At 44.9% G+C, this 24112-nt stretch overlaps 1 protein-coding gene across 4 annotated transcripts in view; it reads right to left on the bottom strand.

The window, feature by feature from the left end:
• Positions 1 to 24112, bottom strand: part of KBTBD2 (kelch repeat and BTB domain containing 2) — an 80988-nt gene that overhangs the window by 14794 nt on the left and 42082 nt on the right. For 3 of the 4 annotated variants that reach the window (XM_029589794.1, XM_029589791.1, XM_029589792.1), the window contains one exon: positions 6116 to 6281. In XM_029589794.1, coding sequence (XP_029445654.1) covers positions 6116 to 6277 — 162 coding nt within the window. In that variant the 5' untranslated portion in view covers positions 6278 to 6281. Of the gene's footprint in view, positions 1 to 6115; positions 6282 to 8131; positions 8227 to 24112 lie in introns of all 4 variants that reach the window. The other variant, XM_029589793.1, reaches the window with a different exon arrangement.

The following is a 24112-nucleotide window of genomic DNA, read 5'->3' as shown; positions in this document are numbered from 1 at the left end:
ATTTATCTGAAAAGAGGCTTCGGTCTTTGTCCACGTTCCCTGGGTCTTTAGACGACCAATGTGCGCTCCCCAACCTAAAGTGGACGCATCTGTAGTTAATGTTACTTGTGGAACTGGGTGCTGGAAAGGTAGACCTTTCAGCAAATTTTTCATTGATGTCCACCAAAGGAGGGAAGAACACAGTTCTTGAGTTATTTGAATTTGAGAGGACAACGGTTGAATGGCTTGAATCCATTGTTTTTCTGAGTGTCCATTGCATTAGTCGCATGTTCAGTCTGGCCTTGGGAGTGACGTGAACTATGGAGGCCATGTGACCGAGGAGGGTGAGGCACTGATGAGCTGTGACTCTAGATTGAGTTCGGAGAGAATGTGCCAGGAGAATGAGTGTATGGGCACGGTCTCTTGGAAGAAATGCTTTTGCTATGATGGTGTTTAAATCTGCACCGATGAATTGTAGAAGGTGAGATGGTGTGAAATGGGATTTCTGATAATTGATGAGAAACCCCAAGGAGTGAAGCAAGTTGACTGTGAGCTCAAGGGAATTGAGAGCTCCTTCTTTCGTCTGACTCCTGATGAGCCAATCGTCTAGATAAGGGAATACATGCACCTTTTGTTTGTGGAGGTGTGCCACCGCCAGACACTTTGTGAATACTCGAGGTGCTGAGGCTAGGCTGAATGGGAGCACTCAGTATTGAAAATGTTGTCCTTCGACCAGAAATCGCAAGTATTGGCGATGTGGAGGAAAGATGGGAATGTGAGCATAGGCGTCTTGAAGATCTAGAGAGCAGAGCCAATCCCCTTTTTGAAGAAGAGGTAGCATGGTGCCTAATGATACCATCCGGAACTTTTCTTTTTTTGAGATATTTGTTGAGATTTCTGAGGTCTAGGATAGGACGTAGGCCTCCTGTTTTCTTTGGAATGAGGAAATAGCGGGAGTAGAATCCTCTGCCCCGCTGAGGCCCAGGAACTGGTTCTATGGCCCTGGCTCTCAGAAGGGTGGATAATTCTGTTTTTAGAAGTTTGGAGTGGTGGTTCACTGTCCAAGAGGAGATTGGTGGAGTGTCTTTTGGTACAGTGAGAAAATCCAATCGGTTCCCGTGAGCTGCAATGGAAAGTACCCATTGGTCTGTAGTTATGGAGGTCCAGGCGTGATGAAAAAAGGCTATGCGACCTCCTACTGGTAGGTGTGGGAGTGGATTGACGGATGGGCTTCTGCTCTCTGAGTATATTTCAAAACCCCGATGTTGATGCGGTCTGAGGAGGGGGTTGAGGCCTGGAAGGCCTTTGCCTAGACTGGGGACGCTGAGCTGGGCGAGATGGTCTTGCACGGCTTGTTGGAGGATAGTAGAGTCATTGGCGGTAATATGGACGCTTTGTATCCCGTCTGGGAAGTCTCCTGGAAGGAGGTTGAGACTCCTGAGGTATTAAGGAGATCTGCTTTAGAGTCTCTGTATGCTCTTTTAACGTGGCGACTGCTTCTTTCACCTTGTCTCCAAAAAGATTGTCTCCAAGACAAGGAAGGTCGGCCAGTCTCTCTTGTACCTCTGGCCTCAGATCTGATGCCTTAAGCCAGGCCCATCGACTAGCTGTAATACCTGAAGCTGACAGACGAGATGCCATTTCAAAACTGTCATAAGTTGCCCTAACCTCATGCTTGCCTGCTTCTAGGCCTTTATACACCAGTTGAAAAAAGGCTTCCTGGGTACTGATCAGGGAGTGTCTGGGTAAGCTCCTGGACCTGCTTCCAGAGATTACGTTGGTACTGGTTCATGAAGAGTTGATAAGCAGCAATTCGAGATACCAACATGGATCCTTGAAATACTTTACGTCCTAAATTATCAAGGAATCTATTATCCTTTCCTGGTGGCTTGGAGGAGTGAGTTTTCACCCTTTTAACTTTCTTCTGTGCTGACCAACTACCACGGATTGGTGAGGTAGCTGAGCCTTTTGAAATCCAGGAATTGGTTGAACCAGGTACGTCGCATCTGATCTCGTTGACCGATGCAAGTGATCCAGGATGTTCCCACAGTCGGTACATGAGTTCTTGGAGCACCTCATGCACAGGCACAGCCAAAATTTCCTTTGGCAGATCTATGAATTGTAGAACCTCCAGTGTTTTTTGTCTGGAATCTATCTCAGACTGTAGCTGGAAAGGGATAGTCTCCACCATGTCCTTTATGAAGTTGGAGAATGACAAATCCTCCGGAGGAGACTTTCTACGGTCCTCGGGAGGTGATGGTTCGGAAAGCATTATCTTCAGACGATATATCTGTGTCAGTATCTGTACCAGTGTCCCTTGGGTGCAATACTGGCTGTGGCCTAGTAGGCATCGATGGTGGAACCTTTGGAATTGATGGAAATAGAGGAGACTGTGGATGGTGAGGCCTAGGAAACTCCTGAAGGTCCTGGAATAGGTTCTTCCTCGATGTCTTGAGGTTTCTTCGACATGGCATCAATCAAAGTATCCAGTTTTTGCATCAGAGGTCGGAAAAAAGATACCTCTGGGGCTGGCATCGATCGAGTCATCGGAGGAATCAATGCCAGAATCGAAGGCGGCACCGATGGCAAAGTCGGTGCCGCTGGCTGTAATGGCATCATGTCGAGGAGCGCTTGTCGTACCGCTTGACGGATATATCCATCAAGTTCCGCCCGCATAGCTGATGGAATCAGAGCAGCTATGGGGGGAGGCGGTGATGGCCATGCCGGTACCTCCTCAGAGCCCTGAGGAGGTACGGTACCCTGCACCAATATCAGTGGGGATCGCCCTGGAATCGTAGGCCTCGGAGACTCCACGCTCAGCCGAGCTTTCTTAGCGGAGGAGGCAGATTCCGTCGATGACATAGCGGGCACTGGTTCGATGGTTGAGGTGTGCGGGCGTCGATGTTTCTCTGTCGATTTCTCACTGCCCGATGTGGACGCCTTCGACGATGGCGAGGGGGAGAGAGTGGAAGCATCTCCGGCCTTACCTGGAAGTCGTTTAAGGATTACCTTAAGAATCGACCCAGAGGGAGACGATTGGGCTGACGTTGATGGTGCTGGGAGAAACTGAATTTTGAAAAGGTGCTCCATCTTCTCCATCCGGAGCAGACATCCCTTTGATGTCATCTCGGCACAGAGACTGCAGGACCTGACATCGTGTTTTTCGCCCAGGCAGAGCACACATTCCTGGTGCGGGTCCGTTATGGACATGTTTCTGGCACAATTTGGGCACTTTTTGAAACCCGAGGCCATTTTAGTCGGACAGCTGTCGACTACTATGGCGCGAAAAAACGGTACGGAACTGACGAAAATGAAAGAGAAAAACTTACCGCGATGGTAAGGAAGGGAGACCCTTGCGGTAGGAAGTTTTTCTAACTTTTTTCGAAAAGTTTTAGTGTAGTGAAAAATCACCACAGGACTCCAATTTAACCGCGAGGCTAACAGCTCCGCGGAAAAAAGAAGACTGAAGGGAGACCCCTGTGGCAGAGAATATCATGGCATGCTGGGCATGCTCAGTAGGCACTCTGGATACCAGTCAAATGTTTCATAGAAACTTTGACAGAAGTTTTTCCGTATAGGGCTCCATTACCGATGTCACCCATATGTGAGGAATAGCATCCTGCTTGTCCTGGGATAATGGCAGTTAGGCTTAATGGTAAGAACTTTCAGCAGCCTTGGAGAGACTAACTCAATATTGTGGAAATACCACCCACCACCTTTCAAGCTGATTCCTCTCATTTTTCCAATAATTTCTCAGTCACTTTTTCTCCCACCTCTCCATCTCCTTCCCATGATCATTTCATCCCAGTTCATCTGTCACCACTGCTGAATTGGTTATCAAAGACAGTAACAATGCAGTCTCAATCCATGTCTTCCTCTTCTGTTGCTTTTTTTTTTTTAATCTATAGCACTGAACAATTTAAGAGACATGAGTTGATTTTATATAGGTCTGTCACACAACCTTAACATGTAACCTCAGATTCAGTAGTAGCCAGCTCATGAAGTGCGAGTGATACAAATAAAGGAAAACACCAAATACTGCCTATCAGATAAAAATGTTCTCATTGATCTCAAGTGAAAGGAAATTCTCTAATCCTCCCACCCCCCCCCAGACAATGAATAGTAATAATAAAACCTTTTACTAATAAGCAATTACGTATTTGCTTTATATCACATCTGAATACCTTGTGTTTCAACAAGATTGGCAAGATTTCTTGATATAAAACTGTTTGACCATAAATATCAAGGTGCTTGACTTGACAGTTACCACAGTGAAGTTAGATAACTTGGTGGCCAAAGGCAGCCCACTGCATTACTGGATTCCAAGTCTAGATCACTGTTTAAAAAAATAAAATAAAATAAAATCTAAAAGTGAAATATTACAGGAAGTTATGTACCTAAGCCTTTCTGGAAACTGAATGTTGCAATTCTTCTGACAAATGCCTTTCTTTAAAAAAAAAAAAATTTGTAATGACAACTATGTCCATGTGACCACCATGAACCCTGTTTACCATAAGCATTAAAAAGAGGAATCTTTCATAAAACTCTAAACAGAAGGCATGGGGTACCTGCACAGAGCAGAGTTAAAGCTCAAATACCTTGTTGTGCATAGTGGATGGGCTAGTCTGGTGTTTATCTGCCATCATTTACTATACTACTGTATATTATGCAAGTATGCTTCACAGTAGTGTTGCACAGCTAACAGAAAAGGGTGTAGCAAGTTTAGGCATATCTCTGCTCCCTTGCCCAATAGTCAAGCAAATTCATAACCTCTTGCTTATGAAAAAGTAACCCTACTACATAACGGTCTATTACAAAAAAATGAAGATCTAGACTACTTATTTCTATGTACGTGTCTGGAATCTTCCAAACATTATCGGGCAGATACAGTAAAGCGCGGCCGCGGTTGCCCATTTGACCCGCTTTGGACACACGTTTTGAGCGCGCAAGACGGACCCGTGATTCAGTATCTGCTTTTACGTGACCTTAGTGCTGGCTGAAAGAGACGTGTATCCATTACCGCCCGCCGCATGTATATATGTTAATGTTCGGATTAGCTATCCTCCCGATACAGTAACGTGCGCCCAAATTATCGCCTTTTTAACCAGCTTATTTACCGTGTCTTTAACCTAAATATTTACCGCCTACCCTGACCCTGGCGTTAGTGTGGTGTTCAGCCAGCTTCGTACCGGACAGCGCCATGGACAACTTGCATATATTGGCTCTGGCGATATTTTTCATTCGGTTGTGAAGCAGAATGAGAAATGCTCAAAATGCTCGGCAGATTGGAGAGGCCAACAGGGGAACCCAGCAGAAAGACCGGAGGAGGTATGTGTTCTGTTTGGGTTCAACTGTACCATCCTTCTCTGGGCGTCTGTGAGGATCCAGACATGGACATCACGCCAGGCTTCAACTGTACCATCCATCTCTGGGCATCTGAGGCTCCGGACATGAACGCCTCTACAGACGCCAGAGAGATGGGAGCCGAGCCAGGCCTTCATCGGGCGTCTGCTATGCGTCCTGAGGCTGGGGAGGGGAGGGGAAGGGACAGCGGACGCCTATACGGTAAATAGCTGACATCTTCACTACACAGACCCCTTTAGGAGCAGGGTGGAACTTGACTATTCAGACTACCTCAGGATATACTTTTTCAACTTTTGTTGTGCCTCTGAAAATGTTTGTAAAAAGCACAAGGCTTCACTCAAATTAATGCGACACTATGGCCAATTTTTTTCTTGTTTCATGAAAGGCATACAAGCACATCTCAATTTATGATACATACTGCGCTACTGGGCAAGGGTTCAACTTCTATAATTTCTTCAACAGTTATTGCCTTTTCTAGCTGTAGTCAATAAAACAAACTTTAAAAATGTAGGGCAAGAGCTTACTGTCATGACTGGTGTATCAAATAAACACTTCCCAAAAGAGAAGCCATCAGCTTATAGAATTTTAAAGCTTGTTTATCTTTATAAAAAACCTGGAAATAATTCAAATATTCTGGTAATCAGATATTTAAAAGTAAAGAAAGAATGAGATCCTTAAAATTGATTGCTTAAATAGTTTGCATTATACATTAATACAATTAATATACTATTATATACCTTCTGGTACAGTCTTGCCCATTATGCATGCCTACCTGTAAGAAACATGCTGTCTCGTATAACTGTTCTACAGTGCTCTCCTTTATTGCCAGGTTACCCGTGTATGCATAAGTTATTATCATCTGTAAAGAAGCTGCATCCACATTCCTCAGATGTACATGTGACTGTTTACTTTCACTTAGTCCACTCATGAACATTGCCCTGAAAAGAGAGTGGTGGTAGGGAGAGAGAAAAACAAAATGAGCAAATCAAAGGAAGTTGAAATATCACTTTTAACTCCTTTAAACTGTTACTGTAGCACTATTGTACTGAGATATTCTTAGGCCACAAGCCCCCAAGACATGAAAATATACTAACAAAACAGGACACAATATTAGATATTACAGACATCACTTCTGCAGTATCTAAAAACTGCATATGCATAGTAGTACTATATAAAATTTTTAGTAGCAGCATCGGCTACTTATACAGTAGGGGGGGGGGAAAAAAAAAAAAAAAAAGGAGGTAGGCCAATTGCATCACCACACATCAGAAGTAACTTCTGAAACATATAAAGCAGCGTTGCTTACTAATAAGTTTTCCCCTCGATGGACAGTAGGATGTCAGTCCTCACATATGGGTGACGTCATCTGACAACCTGACACAGAACTTTGGTTTCAAAGATTCTAGAGTTTTCAACATATTCTACTGAGCATGTGCAGGTGTAGTCGCCTCCCTGCCTCCCAGGCAGAGCTTCTCAGTCCATGATAAAGCTAAGACATGGAGAAAACAACTCCATGGGGAGGTGGGAGGGAATCCTGAGGGCTGACATCCTGTCTACTGGGGAAAAACCTATTACAGGAAAGCAATGCTGCATTCTCCAAGGACAAGCTGGATGGCAATCCTTGTACATAGGTGATCACCAAAGCTACAGGCTTCCCAAAAACAAGAAAAAAAAAGGGAGGGGGGGAACCCCACAGTGCAAAGACATCACCGGAGTGGTTGGCAAAATAAATCATTCTAGCCCCCTTTCCTTTATTAAAGCATGATTGTTTTGGGGGCTTTGTTTGTTTAGATGCAGATTCATAACATGCTCTAGGAGGGAAAGGAGTTGAGTTCTACATCTCAGAGACATAGGACAGACAGTGATAAAAATCCCACTATACGGCAATAGTCTCCAAAGGCAGGGGTGTAATGTGAGCTCATGGCGCGACCACCACTTCGCCTTACAAAAATCAATGTAGTCATTAGGTCTAAATCCTCCTGCACGCAAATCAATAACCAAAAAAGAAAAAGCTCTTGGACCAAGATTACATAGTTTTCTTTGGTGTTGTAGATAACTGAATAGGCAATTCGAATCTAGAGCCCTCAGAAAGAAGAGTTTGGATCACTAGCATCCAAAGAGCAAGAACTACTTATACACAGTTATGCCCAATGTTTGGCCATGAGGAGCAAAAGGCATAGAACCTAAGTACTTGCTTTGAAGAAGCAGAAAGATAACAGGGTTTATGGTAGACTCACCTGATAAATGACAACAAAAGACCTGACCTCCCAGGTCAGATGGCATAGAAAGAAGAGTGCCAAGGCACAAAAGAGCTACCCCACAGTGAGAGTACCACACAAAGACCCCGAACACAGTGGTGAGCTTCAATTGGAGCCCACGCACTCCAAGCACTGCTATAACAGGTCTATCTTCCCACTTGGCAGGATAAGCCTAGGTGAAAGAAGCAAACTGGATAACAAATCAACTCTCAAAAAAACCCCAAAAGCATTTCAATCAGGACACTGTTCTTTACTGGCCAAAAGCCAGTAAAGAACAGTGTTCCTTTCTTTGAAGCTGTATGTTAAGACAAGTCAGAAGCAGCAAAGAAATACAAGGTGGAAGACCTTCTGGCTACAGGGACAAAAACAGCTTCTAAGCTGAACAGATCGATATAGGGCAATACCCCAATTAGACCAACCCCCTACAGTCAGGGAGCTTCAACAGAGTCTAACTCAGCCCGTAAGTCCAACCTCCTCAGTAGACAAACTGTCAACGGAGGAGTTTTATTCTAATAAAACTCAGTACTAACCCTAGTTGACAGTCAAGGGAGAGAACATCTTGAGAAAGAAATCCGGAAGCCACTCTGCTGAAAGATGGAAACAGGAATGCTTTAAGAGCCAGCACCTGCGGAAAAACAGGACAACTTCTCAGACCTGGAAGTCCTGAGGGTCCCAGATCAAGTTCAGTCTAACCAGCAGAACACACAGCACACACCCATATGGCATAGGGCTTCAAGATATACTGAAAAAAAAACAAAAAAACTTCATTCTCCAACCGAATAACCTCAGGGGTATATAAGGTAGAACATACATCTGCATACAAGGATTGCTTTGTCAGACAAACATTCACAATGTTTGGGTTACATTTGAAGGGAAATGACAACTCTTAAGCAAATGCAATTTGGGCAGAGCCTCTTACGCAATATTCCCAATCCCAGGATGCATGCAGCCATTAATAATGCCAGAGAACCTCCACATAACTCAGGTACTGGGACAGAATGGGTCTCATTATTGAATGTTTAGATGACATTTGAAATGCAGATGGGATGGAACATAAGAAATTGCCATGCTGGGTCAGACCAAGGGTCCATCAAGCCCAGCATCCTGTTTCCAATAGAGGACAAACCAGGCCACAAGTACCTGCAATTACCCAAACACTAAGAAGATCCCATGCTGCTGATGCAATTAATAGCAGTGGCTATTCCTTAAGTAAACTTGATTAATAGCTGTTAATGGACTTCTCCTCCAAGAACTTATCCAAACCTTTTTTGAACCCAGCTACACTAACAACATCCTCTGGCATCAAATTCCAGAGCTTTATTGTGCATTGAGTGAAAAAGAATTTTCTCCGATTAGTCTTAAATGTGTTACTTGCTAACTTCATGGAATGCCCCCTAGTCGTCCTATTATTCAAAAGTGTAAATAACAGATTCACATTACTCGTTCAAGACCTCTCATGATCTTAAAGATCATCCCTTCAATGGTTAGAGTACCACTCAAATGAGACACTGATTGGCAGGAACAGTCACAAAGTGAAAACATGCATATTTTGCCCAGCAGGCACATTCAACATGTAGGAGAAATCCTTATCTGCTGCTGGCGAGTGCATTCCTATGAAAGAGAATCCAATGCCAATATTGTGTGACAGCTCCCCACATACAAGATATATCAATTGTGCAGTAGTGCAACGTGGTAGAGTGAATACGCCTTCCCAATCTCTGATCCAGTGAGATACAGAGCATGGCCAAGAAAGGCAGCAGCCACTCAGAGACAAAGCCACACGGAAAAGGGAAAGTGAAAACAAGGTGCCGAGAGGGAACTTACTAAAGATGCTTTTCAGAAGCTAATAATCACAAAATTATGAAGGGGGATGAAGATCTCAACTTGAATCGGGTCAATAGCATATGTGACTAAACCCCTGTCCTATAACTGATCAACACAGTGGCACTATCATGGTCTGGGAAACAAAGTCCTGATCCCAGAACCCCATGCTCCCCATAGGGGAGTGGGAAAGTGTCACCAATTTATAAAGGGGGGGGAGCCCACTCTCCTCACCACAGTATTCTATTGGCCTAAGAGCAAGTTGCTGGTGGCCCAAACACTATGGGCACCATGGCGGTTAGGTGCGGGGATGCCTCACTGCTCCCCCACCCCCTCCAGCTCCCCATAGACGACCTGCAAGAATCTGTTCTAATTCATGGCCAAATCGAAGGCTGTGCCATGAAGAAGCAAATCCCCTGCAAAAGCAAAGAACTTGTGAAGATATGTGCCCTGGAAGCTCACCAAAGAGGATCCAGAGCATAGGCCAACACAGGAGGGGGGCCTGTGAAAGTCTTTCCCTTCCCCATGGGGGAGGTGTCCCATCTCTACAGCCCTGGTACCTATCCCAAATGGGTGGCCCTGGAGTAAATAGGAGCTCATTCTCGCCTGAAAGGCCAGATACATCCTGGTGCACCGCACCATGATGCTTGTTCACAATATGACACAGCAGAGGGCACAGAGTAATGGTGGCACCTCTGCACTTAACCTCAGAAGCCTCCTCTACAGCATGCTCCATGCCCCAGTGTGAACTGCAACAAAGCTGCAGATACCTGCAGTGGTGCACTGCAAAGGAGCTAATCATGAGGTGTGCGATGGTATTCAGTGGTGGCATCTGTCGATGGCCCCTGATGGTGACCAGCAGCCTCTGTACTTGCATGTTTGGCATGCACCAATGATGTTCAACTGTCAATGCCTCTTATGGCATCTGTTATACTCAATGGTGGCACCTCTGGTGTCAACAGCACCCACAATGGCACCCTTGGCATCTATAGTGCCCAGGAACTCCATGGTGCTGACACCATTTGCAGCGACTGGTGCCCAAGCATTCAGTGGTTAAGATAATGGCCACCCAGCGCCCAAAAGTCAACCACCTGCAGCTATCCAATGCCTCGAATGCACCCTATGGTGTCAGAAGCGCTCACAGTGCTCAATGTCAATAGCATCGATTGCCCCCCCCCCCCCCCAGTCAATGGCACCTACATCATTCAACGGTAGTTCTCTAGCTTGGACTTGCCTGAGTTCCCATCCAGACAGGAGATCCATGAAATTCTGTCCAACTACTGGACATCAATGGAGTCAACAGCACATGACAGCACCCATGGCACTTTATGGCAGCCACAGGCACACAGTGCTTGACATGCCCCACTGTGCTTGACTATGATGGCACTCACTGCAGTTGAGAATGGCATCCCCAGCACGTGACTAAAATCAATGGCCCAGCCTCTGACCATCAGTGCTCTGGCACAGACTAGCACGTGCAACCAAGGTCAGGCATGGCTCCAACAGTACAACAGAGCTGATTGTCCAGGCTCAAGCTCACCCTCTCTTCCAAGGAGACTGCTTTGCCAGAGCAGTCTGACAAGCAGGAGGGGGAGACTGTCATCCAAGACACCAGAGATGAAAATTATATGTGGCCCATGGAGACTAGCTCCCAAGAACTTGGGGAAGATACTTTCTTCTCCACAGGAACATTCTGCTCCTGATTCCTTTGCCGTCTAAGCCTCCATTGATGTCCAGCGGTTGGACAAAATTTCATGGAACTCCTGCCTGGATGGGAACTCAGACAAATGCAAGCTAGAGGACTACCTAGACCAGGGGTGGGCAAACTATGCCCTGTGGGCCAAGCCCAGCAAAATTTTCTCTCAAGCCCTCCTCAACTTGTCCTATTAGATCCAGCCAACTGGCACCTTCAGCCACCTTCAACCTATATGTTGGTGGCTGAATGTGACAGGCCCCTCAGAGGGAGCAACAGGGCAGGAAGAGGGGGAGCATCACCTGGCTGTAGAGCCCTATGCAGCTGCCGGTGGACCCCAATCCACCAGTGGCGAAGAAAGAAAGAGGCCTATCTTCAGATTGCCTGACAGAGCAAAAGCTCTGCCTGGAATGCACAGAAGAGACTACAGCAGGCTAAAAGCTCTAGAATCTGAAATCAAAGTTCTGTACCAGGCTTCATCAAATGTCAGCCATCCTGCTTATTCTCTGAGAAACATGCATCTGTATCAAAACAAATCACCTGTTTCATTATAATTAAAATCTTTATTCCCTTGGTTACCTTTCCTATACTTTTCTTCACCAATATTTTCATTTTCCTGATTTTTTAAGTTTAAATCTGCTACAAATTAAGGCTATGCCAAGAAATTAGAGGTTAAGGGATCTTCTAAATTTGCCAACAAGGTCCAAACTATATAAAATAGTTTTATATACAAATTTGAATCATTTATTAATAAGCCTCAGATATACTGCAAACATTTACATTTAGTTCTCACCTTTTCATCTATAGCTTAACGCAAGTTATTTTCAGGTACAGTAGCTTCTGTCCCTAGAGGGTTATCAGACCATTGCAGTATCTTGTACATTAAAACTGCATGTTGAAATTCAGCCCACAGTTTAATGCACAGGTGAAATTAAAATGCTTTCAGATGGTTACTAAAACACTTGATAACGGGATTCAATCTTAAATATCTAGGAATTGAATTCCATAGTTAAGGTCCAACAGAATGTGCTTTCTTGAAGGCATATTAAGTAGTAAATCATCTTGAGCACAGATATCAACATGATGTATGGATTTGTAATAATCCTACTAAATAAGATGGGCCTTCCATCTTGATACATTTAAAAACTAAAGTTAGAATTTTAAACTTAATTCTTTGTACTACTGGCAACTAGTACAACTTTAGCACACTCTCAATCAACTGTGCAGCACAGTGCATGCTGCCACATTTTGCGACAGTTGCAAAGAATGAATATGGTACTTCGGTAGTCCAATCAATAAGGAATTACTATAATCAAGTGTAGTTAAAAAGAAATGCTTGTCCAACAGTTCTAAAATACATTTTATCGCCAGGATATCTTAAATGACGCAGTACTTGCAATTTGTAAAAAAACAAAACAAAAAAAACAAAGTGCAACAAAAGCTTTATGAGGCACGCAAGTCAACTTGGCATCAATATAATAGCAGAGTTGTTTACCTATAAGAGGTGTTCTCAGAGGACAGCAGGATGTTAGTCCTCACATATGGGTGACATCATTGGATGGAGCCCTGCATGAACCTGATCTTGAGTATCTAGAACTTTCAAACATGCCCTGAGCATGTGCAGCTGTAGTAGTCACCCTGCCCCCTAGGCAGAGTCCCTCAGTCCATAATATAGCTAATACATGTAGAAACTAACTCCCAGGGGATGAGGGTGGGTTTCATGAGGACTAACATCCTGCTGTCCTTGGAGAATACCTGTTATAGTTAAGCAACTTTGCATTCTCTGAGGACAAGCAGGATGGTAGCCCTCAGATGGGTGAATTCCAAGCTATAGGCTGTCCAAGTTGGACAAAGTGGGAAACTGCACTATGCTGAAAGCACCACTTCTCTCCCTTTTGCCTGTGAGGCAGCCAACCCATAAAAGGGTCTAGGTGGGAAAAGAGTTGGGTTCTAAAAAGAGAAAACCATAGAAAAGATTGACACACAAAACACTGCTGCATAGCAGGGGCGCGTAAGGCACAGGAAAGATGCGAGTGCCAACAAGAAACATTTTGCATCATGGAAAACATTACAAGCAGGGTAAACCCTGACAACAGTAGATCTAGAACCTCCTGGATACAGGAAAAAGTCTAGAGATGTAAACAAGAAAAGACTCTTGAAGACCACACAATTTTCTTCGGTGTTAGAAGACAACCAAAAAAATCAACTGGGGCTCGAGAACTCCACAGAAAGAAACTGCGGTCCACTGACATCCGAAGGACAGAATGTCTCTGCAGAAGCATGCCCATGTTTGGCTAATAATGGGCAGAAAACCCAAGCATGGCTTGGAAGAATCAATCAGCAACAATGGCAGGGTCTGTGACAGACCTTATGTGCCAAAGCACCAGACATAGCTGACCAGCAGGACAGCACCAAGAGATTCAGAGGATGAAAGACATTCCCTGAATGGGATCACTAGCCCAAACCCTCAAGCAGAGAGATATATTAGGCCTGAAGCTCACCTACACTGCACTCCATCCTGACTACAGGATAGTTCAGGTGAGCAGGAAAACACTTTGGGCAACCTAGTGACGTGAGAAAAGCTGAAGGCAGTATTGGCCAGAGCTTTGCAAAAATATAGGGAAAAGTGGTGTGCCCTTCCCTGCAGGTATACACTAACAGGTTTATGCAATACAGTGTGATCAGTCAAGTGCACTGGTTAACCCATGGTTGGACGTGAGGTTTGGACCTGTGTCCACAACCTCTTATGCTATAAGAGGATTAGCACATCCAAAACACACGTCCAAACCCCGTTAAGCTAATAGCAATCACATGCAAATGGCATGTTGATGAGGCTATTAGCTATTCTCCCCCAATGCAACAAAAAAAAAAAAAAATGCACCCAACTCGCACATTTTTGAGCAGCCCAAGCAGGTTACAGAAAAGCAGAAAATACTGCTTTTCTGTACCTCCACGAACTTGATATCGTGGTGATATTAAGCCGGAGGAATAAGAAGAACCTAAAAGGATGCTTGTAAAATTCAGTGTCAGTTTTCCTAACCCTCTGATAGCTGCCTCTCCTGGACACCCACTGCTGAGGCAGTGCTAGGGGGGGCACAGTTTCCCCCTAGTGCCTCCTTTTTACCATGGCAGCCAATTTAAATATTACAAATCGGGCGCCCCAGAGAGGTCAATTGGCATGTGTTAGGAGAGCAGGCGCTCAATCATGAGGAAAATTAGTTCTTACCTGTTAATTTTCGTTCCTGTAGTACCACGGATCAGCCCAGACAGTGGGTTGAGCCTCCTTTCCAGCAGGTGGAGACAGACTAAAACTTGAAGGATGCCCTATATCAGGACAGAGCCTATCCTCTACCCCTTCAGTATAACATATGTCAAAGCATAAAACAAACACAAGAATAGGATCAAGCAAGTAACTGTAAAGCTCAACGGAGCAAATATAGAATAATGTAGCAAAACATGGTATACCTATATGCTCTTGCATCAACTTGGTATAAGAAAACGACCAAGGCTTCCGGTGTAATTGCTCAGTAATCTTGCACAAAGAAATATATGAAAATCTGCAGACCTGCTAGAAAATAAGCTTCGAGAGGACAGAAGACAGACAGGGAAGGGCGTCTGGACTGATCCATGGTACTACAGGAACGAAAATTAACAGGTAAGAACTAATTTTCCTTTCCTGTATGTACCCAGATCAGTCCAGACAGTGGGATGTACCAAAGCTTCCCTAAACTGGGTGGGACCGAGAAAGTCCCACTAAGCACTTGCCGCCCAAAGGAACCGAACACCGGAGCGTGTACATCCAGACTGTAGTGCTGAGCAAAAGTGTTCAGAGATGTCCAAGTGGCGGCCCTGCAAATCTCCTGCGGGGAGACAGATTGACTCTCCGCCCAAGAAGTAGCCTGAGAACGCAGAGAATGGGCCTTCAGACCCTCAGGAAGCGGACGACCTTGACAAAGATACGCCGAGGAAATGGCTTCCTTCAACCACCGCGCAATATTGGTCTTAGAAGCCTGTTTACCGCGGTTGGGACCACTCCAAAGGATGAAGAGATGGTCCGTTACCCGGAAGTCATTGGTGACCTGGAGATAGCGAAGCAAGACTCGTTTTACATCTAGCTGACGAAGGTCGCCACCCGCCGTACCCGCAACCTCCTCCGGAGAGAATGCTGGGAGTTCGACTGACTGGTTGACATGAAAAGTGGAGACAACCTTAGGCAAGAAGGAAGGAACCATCCTGAGAGAAACCCCGGAATCCGAGAAACGCAAGAAGGGCTCCCGACAGGTCAGCGCCTGAAGCTCGGAAATACGGCGAGAAGGAAAGAGAGACCAGAAAGACAGTCTTTAGAGTAAGATCCTTGAGCGTAGCGTGGCGAAGAGGCTCGAAGGGAGCCGCACAGAGAGCACGAGGGACTAGGTTGAGACTCCACGACGGACACGTGGCCCGAGAGGGGGGGGGGGGGCGCGGAGGTGTCTAACGCCCCTCAGGAAACGAATCACATCAGGGTGAGCTGCTAAGGCATGACCGTCCACCCGACCCAGGAGAGAGCCGAGCGCAGAGACTTGAACGCATAGAGAACTAAAGGAGAGGCCCTTAGAGAGACCCTTCTGAAGAAAAGAAAGAATCAAAGGAATCGAGGCGGAGCGCGCAGGGACACCCGCCTCCGTACACGCGGACTCAAAAACTTTCCAGATGCGCACATAGGCCAGAGAAGTCGACTGCTTCCGGGCTCGCAGCAAGGTGGAGATGACCTCCTCCCTATAACCTTTGCGCCTCAGGCGACGCCATTCAAAAGCCAGGCCGCAAGACAGAAGTGATCGGCCTGGTTGAAATATACAGGCCCCTGCCGGAGGAGACTAGGAAGATGACAGAGGCGCAGGGGCCTGTTCACCGCTAGATTGATGAGATCCGCAAACCACAGCCTTCGCGGCCACTCGGGAGTGACGAGAATCACCGGTCCCCGGTGGAGCTCGATTCTCCCGAGAACTTTCCCCACCAGTGGCCACGGGGGAAACACATACAGAAGGACATCTGGTGGCCAAGGTAGAGGCAGAGCATCCACGCCCTCTGCGCCGTGCTCCCTCCAGCGGCTGAAGAACAGATTGGCCTTGGCATTGTGCAGAGTCACCATGAGGTCAAGGTGAGGAGGACCCCACCTGTCCACTATCGGAGCCATGGCCGCGTCAGAGAGCTCCCACTCTCCCGGATTGAGCGACTGCCGGCTGAGGAAGTCTGCTTGAACATTGTCTTTTCCGGCGATGTGAGAAGCCGCAAGGCACTGTAGGTGACGCTCCGCCCAAGCGAGGAGACGGCTGGCTTCTAAGGCTACCAGGGGACTGCGAGTGCCCCCTTGGCGATTGATGTAGGCGACTGTGGTGGAGTTGTCGGACAGGACTCGTATCGCCTCGCCGCGGATCAGGGGAAGGAACTCCTGAAGAGCCAGGCGGACCGCCAAAGCTTCCAGTCGACTGATGTGCCAGCGCGACTGAGTCTGTGACCATGTTCCCTGGGTGGACTGAGAAAGGCAGACCGCACCCCAGCCCAACAGGCTGGCATCCGTGGTCACTATTGTCCACTGTGGAGCGTGAAGAGGCATCCCTTGCAGAAGATGAGGAAGAGACAGCCACCACTGTAATTCATCGGCAGTAGAATCCAAGAACGGAAGGACTATGTGGAACTGCTCAGACACTGGCTGCCAACAGGACAGCAAAGCTTTCTGTAACAGACGCATACAAGCAAAAGCCCAGGGGACAAGATCGATGGTAGCTACGAGATGAGCACCCCCGACAACCTGCAAATAAGGAAAGTTGACCTTTTTTAATATATAGTAAAAAATACAAAAAATACAAATGATCGAACTTTGATGCTAGCTCCTTGGACCAATTGATTAAATGTGACCCTGTGAAAGTGCATGAATCTGCAAGTCTAACTTGTGAGCACTGGGGGTGGTATGATGGTCCTTAAATTCATATGAGAAAATTATACAGCGTTATTTTCTAAAAAAGTTTCTAAATACCACGTGTTTTCATATTGTTCATTTCAAATCGTGGGATTTTCTATTAAGAGAGTTTTGTATTTAGACTTCAATTACCCCAATATTGACTGGGTAAATGTATCATCGGGACACGCTAGAGAGATAACATTCCTGGATGGAATAAATGATAGCTTTATGGAGCAATTTGTTCAGGAAGAGACGAGAGAGGGAGCAATTTTAGATCTAATTCTCAGTAAAGCACAGGACTTGGTGGGGCCGCTTGGCAACAGTGATCATAATATGATCAAATTTGATTTAATGACTGGAAGAGGATCAGTGTTCAAATCCAAGGCTCTCGTGCTAAACTTTCAAAAGGGAAACTGATACAAAAGTAAAAAATGTCCAAGAGGTGTGGTCATTGTTAAAAAATACCATTCTAGAAGCACAGTCCAGATGTATTCCACACATTAAGAAAGGTGGAAAGAAGGCAAAAAGATTACCAGCATGGTTAAAAGGGGAGGTGAAAGAAGCTATTTTAGCCAAAAGATCTTCATTCAAAAATTGGAAGAAGGATCCAACAGAAGAAAATAGGATAAAGCATAAACGTTGGCAAGTTAAATGTAAGTCATTGATAAGACAGGCTAAGAGAGAATTTGAAAAGAAGTTGGCTGTAGAGGCAAAAACTCACAGTAAAAACTTTTTTAAATATATCCGAAGCACAAAGCCTGTGAGGGAGTCAGTTGGACAGTTAGATGATCGAGGGGTTAAAGGGGCACTTAGAGAAGGATAAGGCCATCGCGGAAAGATTAAATGATTTCTTTGCTTCGTGTTTACTGAAGAGGATGTTGGGGAGGTACCCGTAATGGAGAAGGTTTTCATGGGTAATGATTCAGATGGACTGAATCAAATCACGGTGAACCTAGAAGATGTGGTAGGCCTGATTGACAAACTGAAGAGTAGTAAATCACCTGGACCGGATGGTATACACCCCAGAGTTCTGAAGGAACTAAAAAATGGAATTTCAGACATATTAGTAAAAATTTGTAACCTATAATTAAAATTATGCATTGTACCTGAAGACTGGAGGATAGCAAATATAACCCCAATACTTAAAAGGGGCTCCAGGGGCGATCCGGGAAACTACAGACCAGTTAGCCTGACTTCAGTGCCAGGAAAAATAGTGGAAAGTGTTCTAAACATCAAAATCACAGAACATATAGAAAGACATGGTTTAATGGAACAAAGTCAGCATGGCTTTACCCAGGGCAAGTCTTGCCTCACAAATCTGCTTCACTTTTTTGAAGGATAAAGGTGAACTGGTAGATGTAGTACACTTGGATTTTCAGAAGGCGTTTGACAAAGTTCCTCATGAGAGGCTTCTAGCAAAAGTAAAAAGTCATGGGATAGGTGGCAATGTCCTTTCGTGGATTGCAAACTGGCTAAAAGACAGAAAACCGTGTAGGATTAAATGGACAATTTTCTCAGTGGAAGGGAGTGGACAGTGGAGTGCCTCAGGGATCTGTATTGGGACCCTTACTTTTCAATATATTTATAAATGATCTGGAAAAAAAATACAAGTGAGATAATCAAATTTGCAGATGACAAAATTGTTCAGAGTAGTTAAATCACAAGCAGATTGTGATAAATTGCAGGAAGACCTTGTGAGACTGGAAAATTGGGCATCCAAATAGCAGATTAAATGTAATGTGGATAAGTGCAAGGTGATGCATATAGGGAAAAATAACCCATGCTATAGTTACACAATGTTGGGGTCCATATTAGGTGCTACAACCCAAGAAAGATCTAGGCGTCATAGTGGATAACACATTGAAATCGGTTCAGTGTGCTGCGGCAGTCAAAAAAGCAAACAATGTTGGGAATTATTAGAAAGGGAATGGTGAATAAAACGGAAAATGTCATAATGCCTCTATCGCTCCATGGTGAGACCGCACCTTGAATACTGTGTACAATTCTGGTCGCCACATCTCAAAAAAGATATAATTGCGATGGAGAAGGTACAGAGAAGGGCTACCAAAATGATAAGGGGAATGGAAAAGCTCCCCTATGAGGAAAGACGAAAGAGGTTAGGACTTTTCAGCTTGGAGAAGAGACGGCTGAGGGGGGATATGATAGAGATGTTTAAAATTATGAGAGGTCTAGAACGGGTAGATGTGAATCCGTTATTTACTCTTTCGGACAGTAGAAAGATTAGGGGGCACTCCATGAAGTTAGCATGGGGCACATTTAAAACTAATCGGAGAAAGTTCTTTTTTACTCAACGCACAATTAAACTCTGGAATTTGTTGCCAGAGGATGTGGTAAGTGCAGTTAGTATAGCTGTGTTTAAAAAAGGATTGGATAAGTTCTTGGAGGAGAAGTCCATTAACTGCTATTAAGTTCACTTAGATAATAGCCACTGCCATTAGCAATGGTAACATGGAATAGACTTAGTTTCTGGGTACTTGCCAGGTTCTTATGGCCTGGATTGGCCACTGTTGGAAATAGGATGCTGGGCTTGATGGACCCTTGGTCTGACCCAGTATGGCATTTTCTTATGTTCTTATCATCCGCATGTATGCTGCTCCATAGCTGTAGACCAGTGATGGGACAGCACAATGCCCCTCAGTGTTTCATCAGGACACCACCAAGGAGCCTTGGGGGCACCAAACCACTGTGCCTAGATACCACAGTGACCAGGGTGCCTTGAGTAAATGGCAACCCTGGCACTCAATCTGTTCAAGTCTGAAATCCTTGTCGCTCGAGAACTCTCAAGAACTCCGGGGGTTGACAGCCTTGGAGACGACCAGGGTGCTCAGTGGCAATCCCAGTGCCTTGTGGGTCGTGCTCGACACTTTCTAGAGCGGCAACAAAAAGCATCATTGGCCAACACCTCAGATGGCCTTCCATAGCGGCCCCACACCTCATTGGCAGAGACCATCTATGTATTAGGGCAGCTCCGCGCTGCGATGGCACTGGGGCCACCAAGGCATCAACAGAGGGTGGCTCTGATGGCATCAAGGGGATGCATAATGTTTGATAGCTGACCTGGTCCCAGACAGAGGTCAGTGCTGCTACTCTGCCTCATCGAGGCCCAAGGTGCTTGATGTCTTTGGTGCATAGAAACTCCACTTCCACAAATGCCTTCGGCACAGATGGCCCTTACGGCATAGAGGGCGGACCGGCTCCTAGACAGTGTCAAGGGTGACCATAGAGCTCAATGGCATTCCTGAAGGACTCTGCCTAGGGGGTAAGGAGAGGACTACAGCTGCACATGCTCAACAGGGCATGCTTGAAAGTTCTAGATTCTTTGATCTCAAACTTCTGTGCTGGGCTCCATCCGATGTCACCCATGTGTGAGGACTACCATCATACTTGCTCTCGGAGAAAAGCTTAAGTAGTGCACTGTTTCAGAAGGGAATAAAAATTACCAAAGGTTATGATAGTACACATGCTGGCTATACTTATTTTGAAATCCACATCACTCCAGTTTTTAAAAAAATGTATTTTCTCACAGGACAAGCAGGATGGTAGTCCTCACATATGAGTGACATCACAGGATGGAGCCCAATCACGGAACACTTTTGTCAAAGTTTCTAGAACTTTGACTGGCACCTACTGGGCATGGACAGGATGGCACTAACCCTGCAACCAGCAGAGATCCCCCTTCAGTCTTTTTTCCACACAGCAGTAGCCCTCTGACAGCCACTCCCGGCAAGTAGGTGGCCTTGAGGTACATCGAGTGGGAAAGGGCCTCCGCCCAAATCTGTGCAGTTTCCTGACACATGAGGTAGGAGCTCATTCCTCCTTGTTTGTTGATGTACCACATGGCCGTCTGTCTGAATCAGGATGAGCTGGTTGGAAAGGCGATCCTGAAGCACAGAGCATATCTGATTGCTCGTAGCTCCAGCGGGCTCGAGAACAGACGCCAGCAAAATTGAGCGTCGGCTGTCAAACCCCGCTGACAGTCACCGCTTCCATCAAAAAAAAAAAAAAAAAGAGGCGACTCTTTTACACCGCCGGGCCTAATTTAAATAAAGATACTGAATCGCGTGCACAGGAGTGGCCTGCGCGCGCGCTGGGAGAGCGGGCGTTTGCACTGTATTGGCCCGTTAAGTGAGTTACAGTCCCTAGTTACCTATTCGCCTTACACCGAACTTCTGCACGACTGGGTAGTACTCCGTACTCACCCTAAGTTTTTGCCTAAGGTAGTATCGGAGTTTCACATTAATCAATCCATCATACTACCCACCTTCTTTCCCAGGCCCCATGCCATTCCAGAAGAAGAGGCTCTGCATACCCTTGACTGTAAACTGGCTCTAGCCCAGTAGGTGCCAGTCAAAGTTCTAGAAAATTTGACAAAAGTGTTCCGTGATTGGGCTCCATCCTGTGATGTCACCCATATGTGAGGACTAACATCCTGCTGTCCTGTGAGAACACTTGTTACAGGTAAGCAACTTCTGCTATCTACTGATTGTAAAATCAAGGCCTATAAAGGCCTGGAAGACCAGCAAAGAAATCTATTTGTGCCAGTGTACTTATAAGATCAACATTCCACGGGGGGGGAAGAGGGGGAATACATTAGCATATTTTAAATATGGAGCACAATGATGTAACACAAAAAGCGCTAAGATAGATATTAAAAAGCGTTGCCACTAGGGACAGAGCTTTAAGGTATGCCAACTTTCAAAGGGAAGCCAAGGCAAACAATCTGATTCAATTTTCACTTGATAGATGCTATCACATAAGTAGAAAAACCATAAAAGCACCTGCCCGCCAATTTCTCATAACTGATTTAACAAAGATATTCCTGGGGTAATTCTGCAAAATTCTGTATACTTTATACTGGTCAAAATAATATACATCACAGTCTGCGTAATTAACTTAAAATGTAATACAGAAAAGTTATTCAAAGATGCGGAGTCTTAAATATTTTGATCAGAATTCCCCTAGAAGTACACCGTGTCCCTTCTACCCTCTCTCCCTACTCCCCTGGCCAGACTCCTTTCACACAGGCTCTAACTTCTCCGCTCTCTCTCACCTCCAGGCTCAATCCCTTCCACTATCTCCACCCCACAGCCCTCCATTCTGAATTTGACCACTCATAATCAGCTTTCATCCAGACTCTCTTGAGCACCCCCCCCCGCCCCCAATGTGTAGGTGCATTCTCTCAAATGCACCTTCACACAGGCTCTCTTACACACAAACACCCTCAAAACACACACTCATGGCAGCCAGATTTCAGAAAGGAACATAGTGAGTCAGCATTAGTAGCTCTTACAAATAGATTAGTTCTAGAGCAGCACTCGTGTCAGTCTTTACTGACATGAGTGCTGCCTTTGATACGATAATATGCTCATCTATTGGCTGAAGAAAATAGAAATGGATGGGACTGTGTTGGCTTGGTTTGAATCTCATCTTACTTATCAAATTTTGAGTCGTTAAGGAATCAAATTGTTCAGAATCATTCACTTGTGTGTGAAGTTCCAAGATTTGATTCTTGCCTTAATTCTCTTCACCCCATTGACTACATTAATCCAGGACTATGAATATAGTGGCTTCATTTTTACAGAAAACACAGAAGTGAAGATTTAAATTGATCCTTTACTTCCTGAAGAAATTCAAAGTTTCAGTAAGTATCTGGATCAGGTGGTTCACTGACCGATTATTCACAAATCAGAAGTAAACCCTTAAGAATCAGAAGCACTTTGTCCCTCATTAATTGGTTTGAGTGCTGCAAAGAAATTGGTTTCTGGTTTGGTTTACACTCTCCCAAACATGTCTGGGCTGCTAAGTGTTAATATCGCCTTCTTGGAAAGATGTGCTGCCTTTTCTAGTACTGGGGCTGGGTTTTCTTAAGACGATTGTTGCTGCTGATAATGTACAGTAGTACAATGTTCTTTAATAAGGTTTACCGTATCTTTCACTTGTCAAAAGAGCTGATCCTCCATACATGAATAAACCAATTTTTCATATACATCTTCATGTAGCCTCAAGGTTCTAAGCCAATCTAGTCTTCTTGCTCCAATGGCTATTGCTGACAACTTTTAAGTGTCACATGCCTCAGATGGATACGAGGTGCTTACTACATTCTTCAGTTTCATAAAGAGTTGGCACAAATCATTACCTACACTATGATGGAAATAGTAATTTTTTAGCTTTTGTAAGCAAGATTACATATATTGCACCACATAACTGATGTACAGCTATTCTAGAACTTAACAGCTGACTGGATCATCTATTTTGCTGTGATATGCAATAGCCACTAACAAAACCTCTATTCCCGTTTAGAGAACTCAAACTACAAACCATCAAGGGAATACCCTAATGTGTGGTGATGTGCGGTAACTATGTCTGAGACAGCCACTCTGTGATTATCCCAAAAGAAAAATATATTTTAAAAAATGTGGAGAATAAAGACTGTGGCTATATAATGGGATAATCACAGAGTGGCTATCTCAGACATAGTTACCCTTGATGGTTTGTAGTTTATGAGTGATATGCAGTAGGGCAGGATCCCTGCTCTAAGCAGTACCAATTAGTTTTAGATCTTTTTGACTATAACGCTGATTTGGGAACCACAGATTGGTGGGGCAGCTGGACTTTAATGAACTGGACAAGACTGAACTTTGATATCCAGTTCTCTCACTACCGGTAGTATTAACTAAAGGCATCTTCCTCATTCATGTCTGAAGCTCCTGTTACACACTCTATGCATTAGTAGGATTACAACTCATTTGGAGGTTCAACCTTTTGGAAAAAAGGGGCAAGGAATCTTGTTGGCTCTCCTATGGACATTTTCTTTATCCTGGGACATCACTACTACATGCATATGGAACAGTGACAGTTAAAGCAGATTTCAATACTTATACAAAATACCAATTTTTTACTTTATAGATGCAGGTCCTCTAAAACTATTACATTAAAATACTTTATAATATATAATCTTTCAATTTACTATAAAAACTATATTTTGTTTTAACTTCTCAGGTGGGTTTCTGGACTGGTAAAGCAGAAATAAAGGAAAGA

The sequence above is a fragment of the Rhinatrema bivittatum genome, chromosome 2, assembly GCF_901001135.1.
Source record: "Rhinatrema bivittatum chromosome 2, aRhiBiv1.1, whole genome shotgun sequence".
NCBI lineage: Eukaryota > Metazoa > Chordata > Amphibia > Gymnophiona > Rhinatrematidae > Rhinatrema > Rhinatrema bivittatum.
The sequence above is the reverse complement of the archived record's forward strand: the minus strand, read 5'-3'. Positions and strand labels throughout refer to the sequence as shown.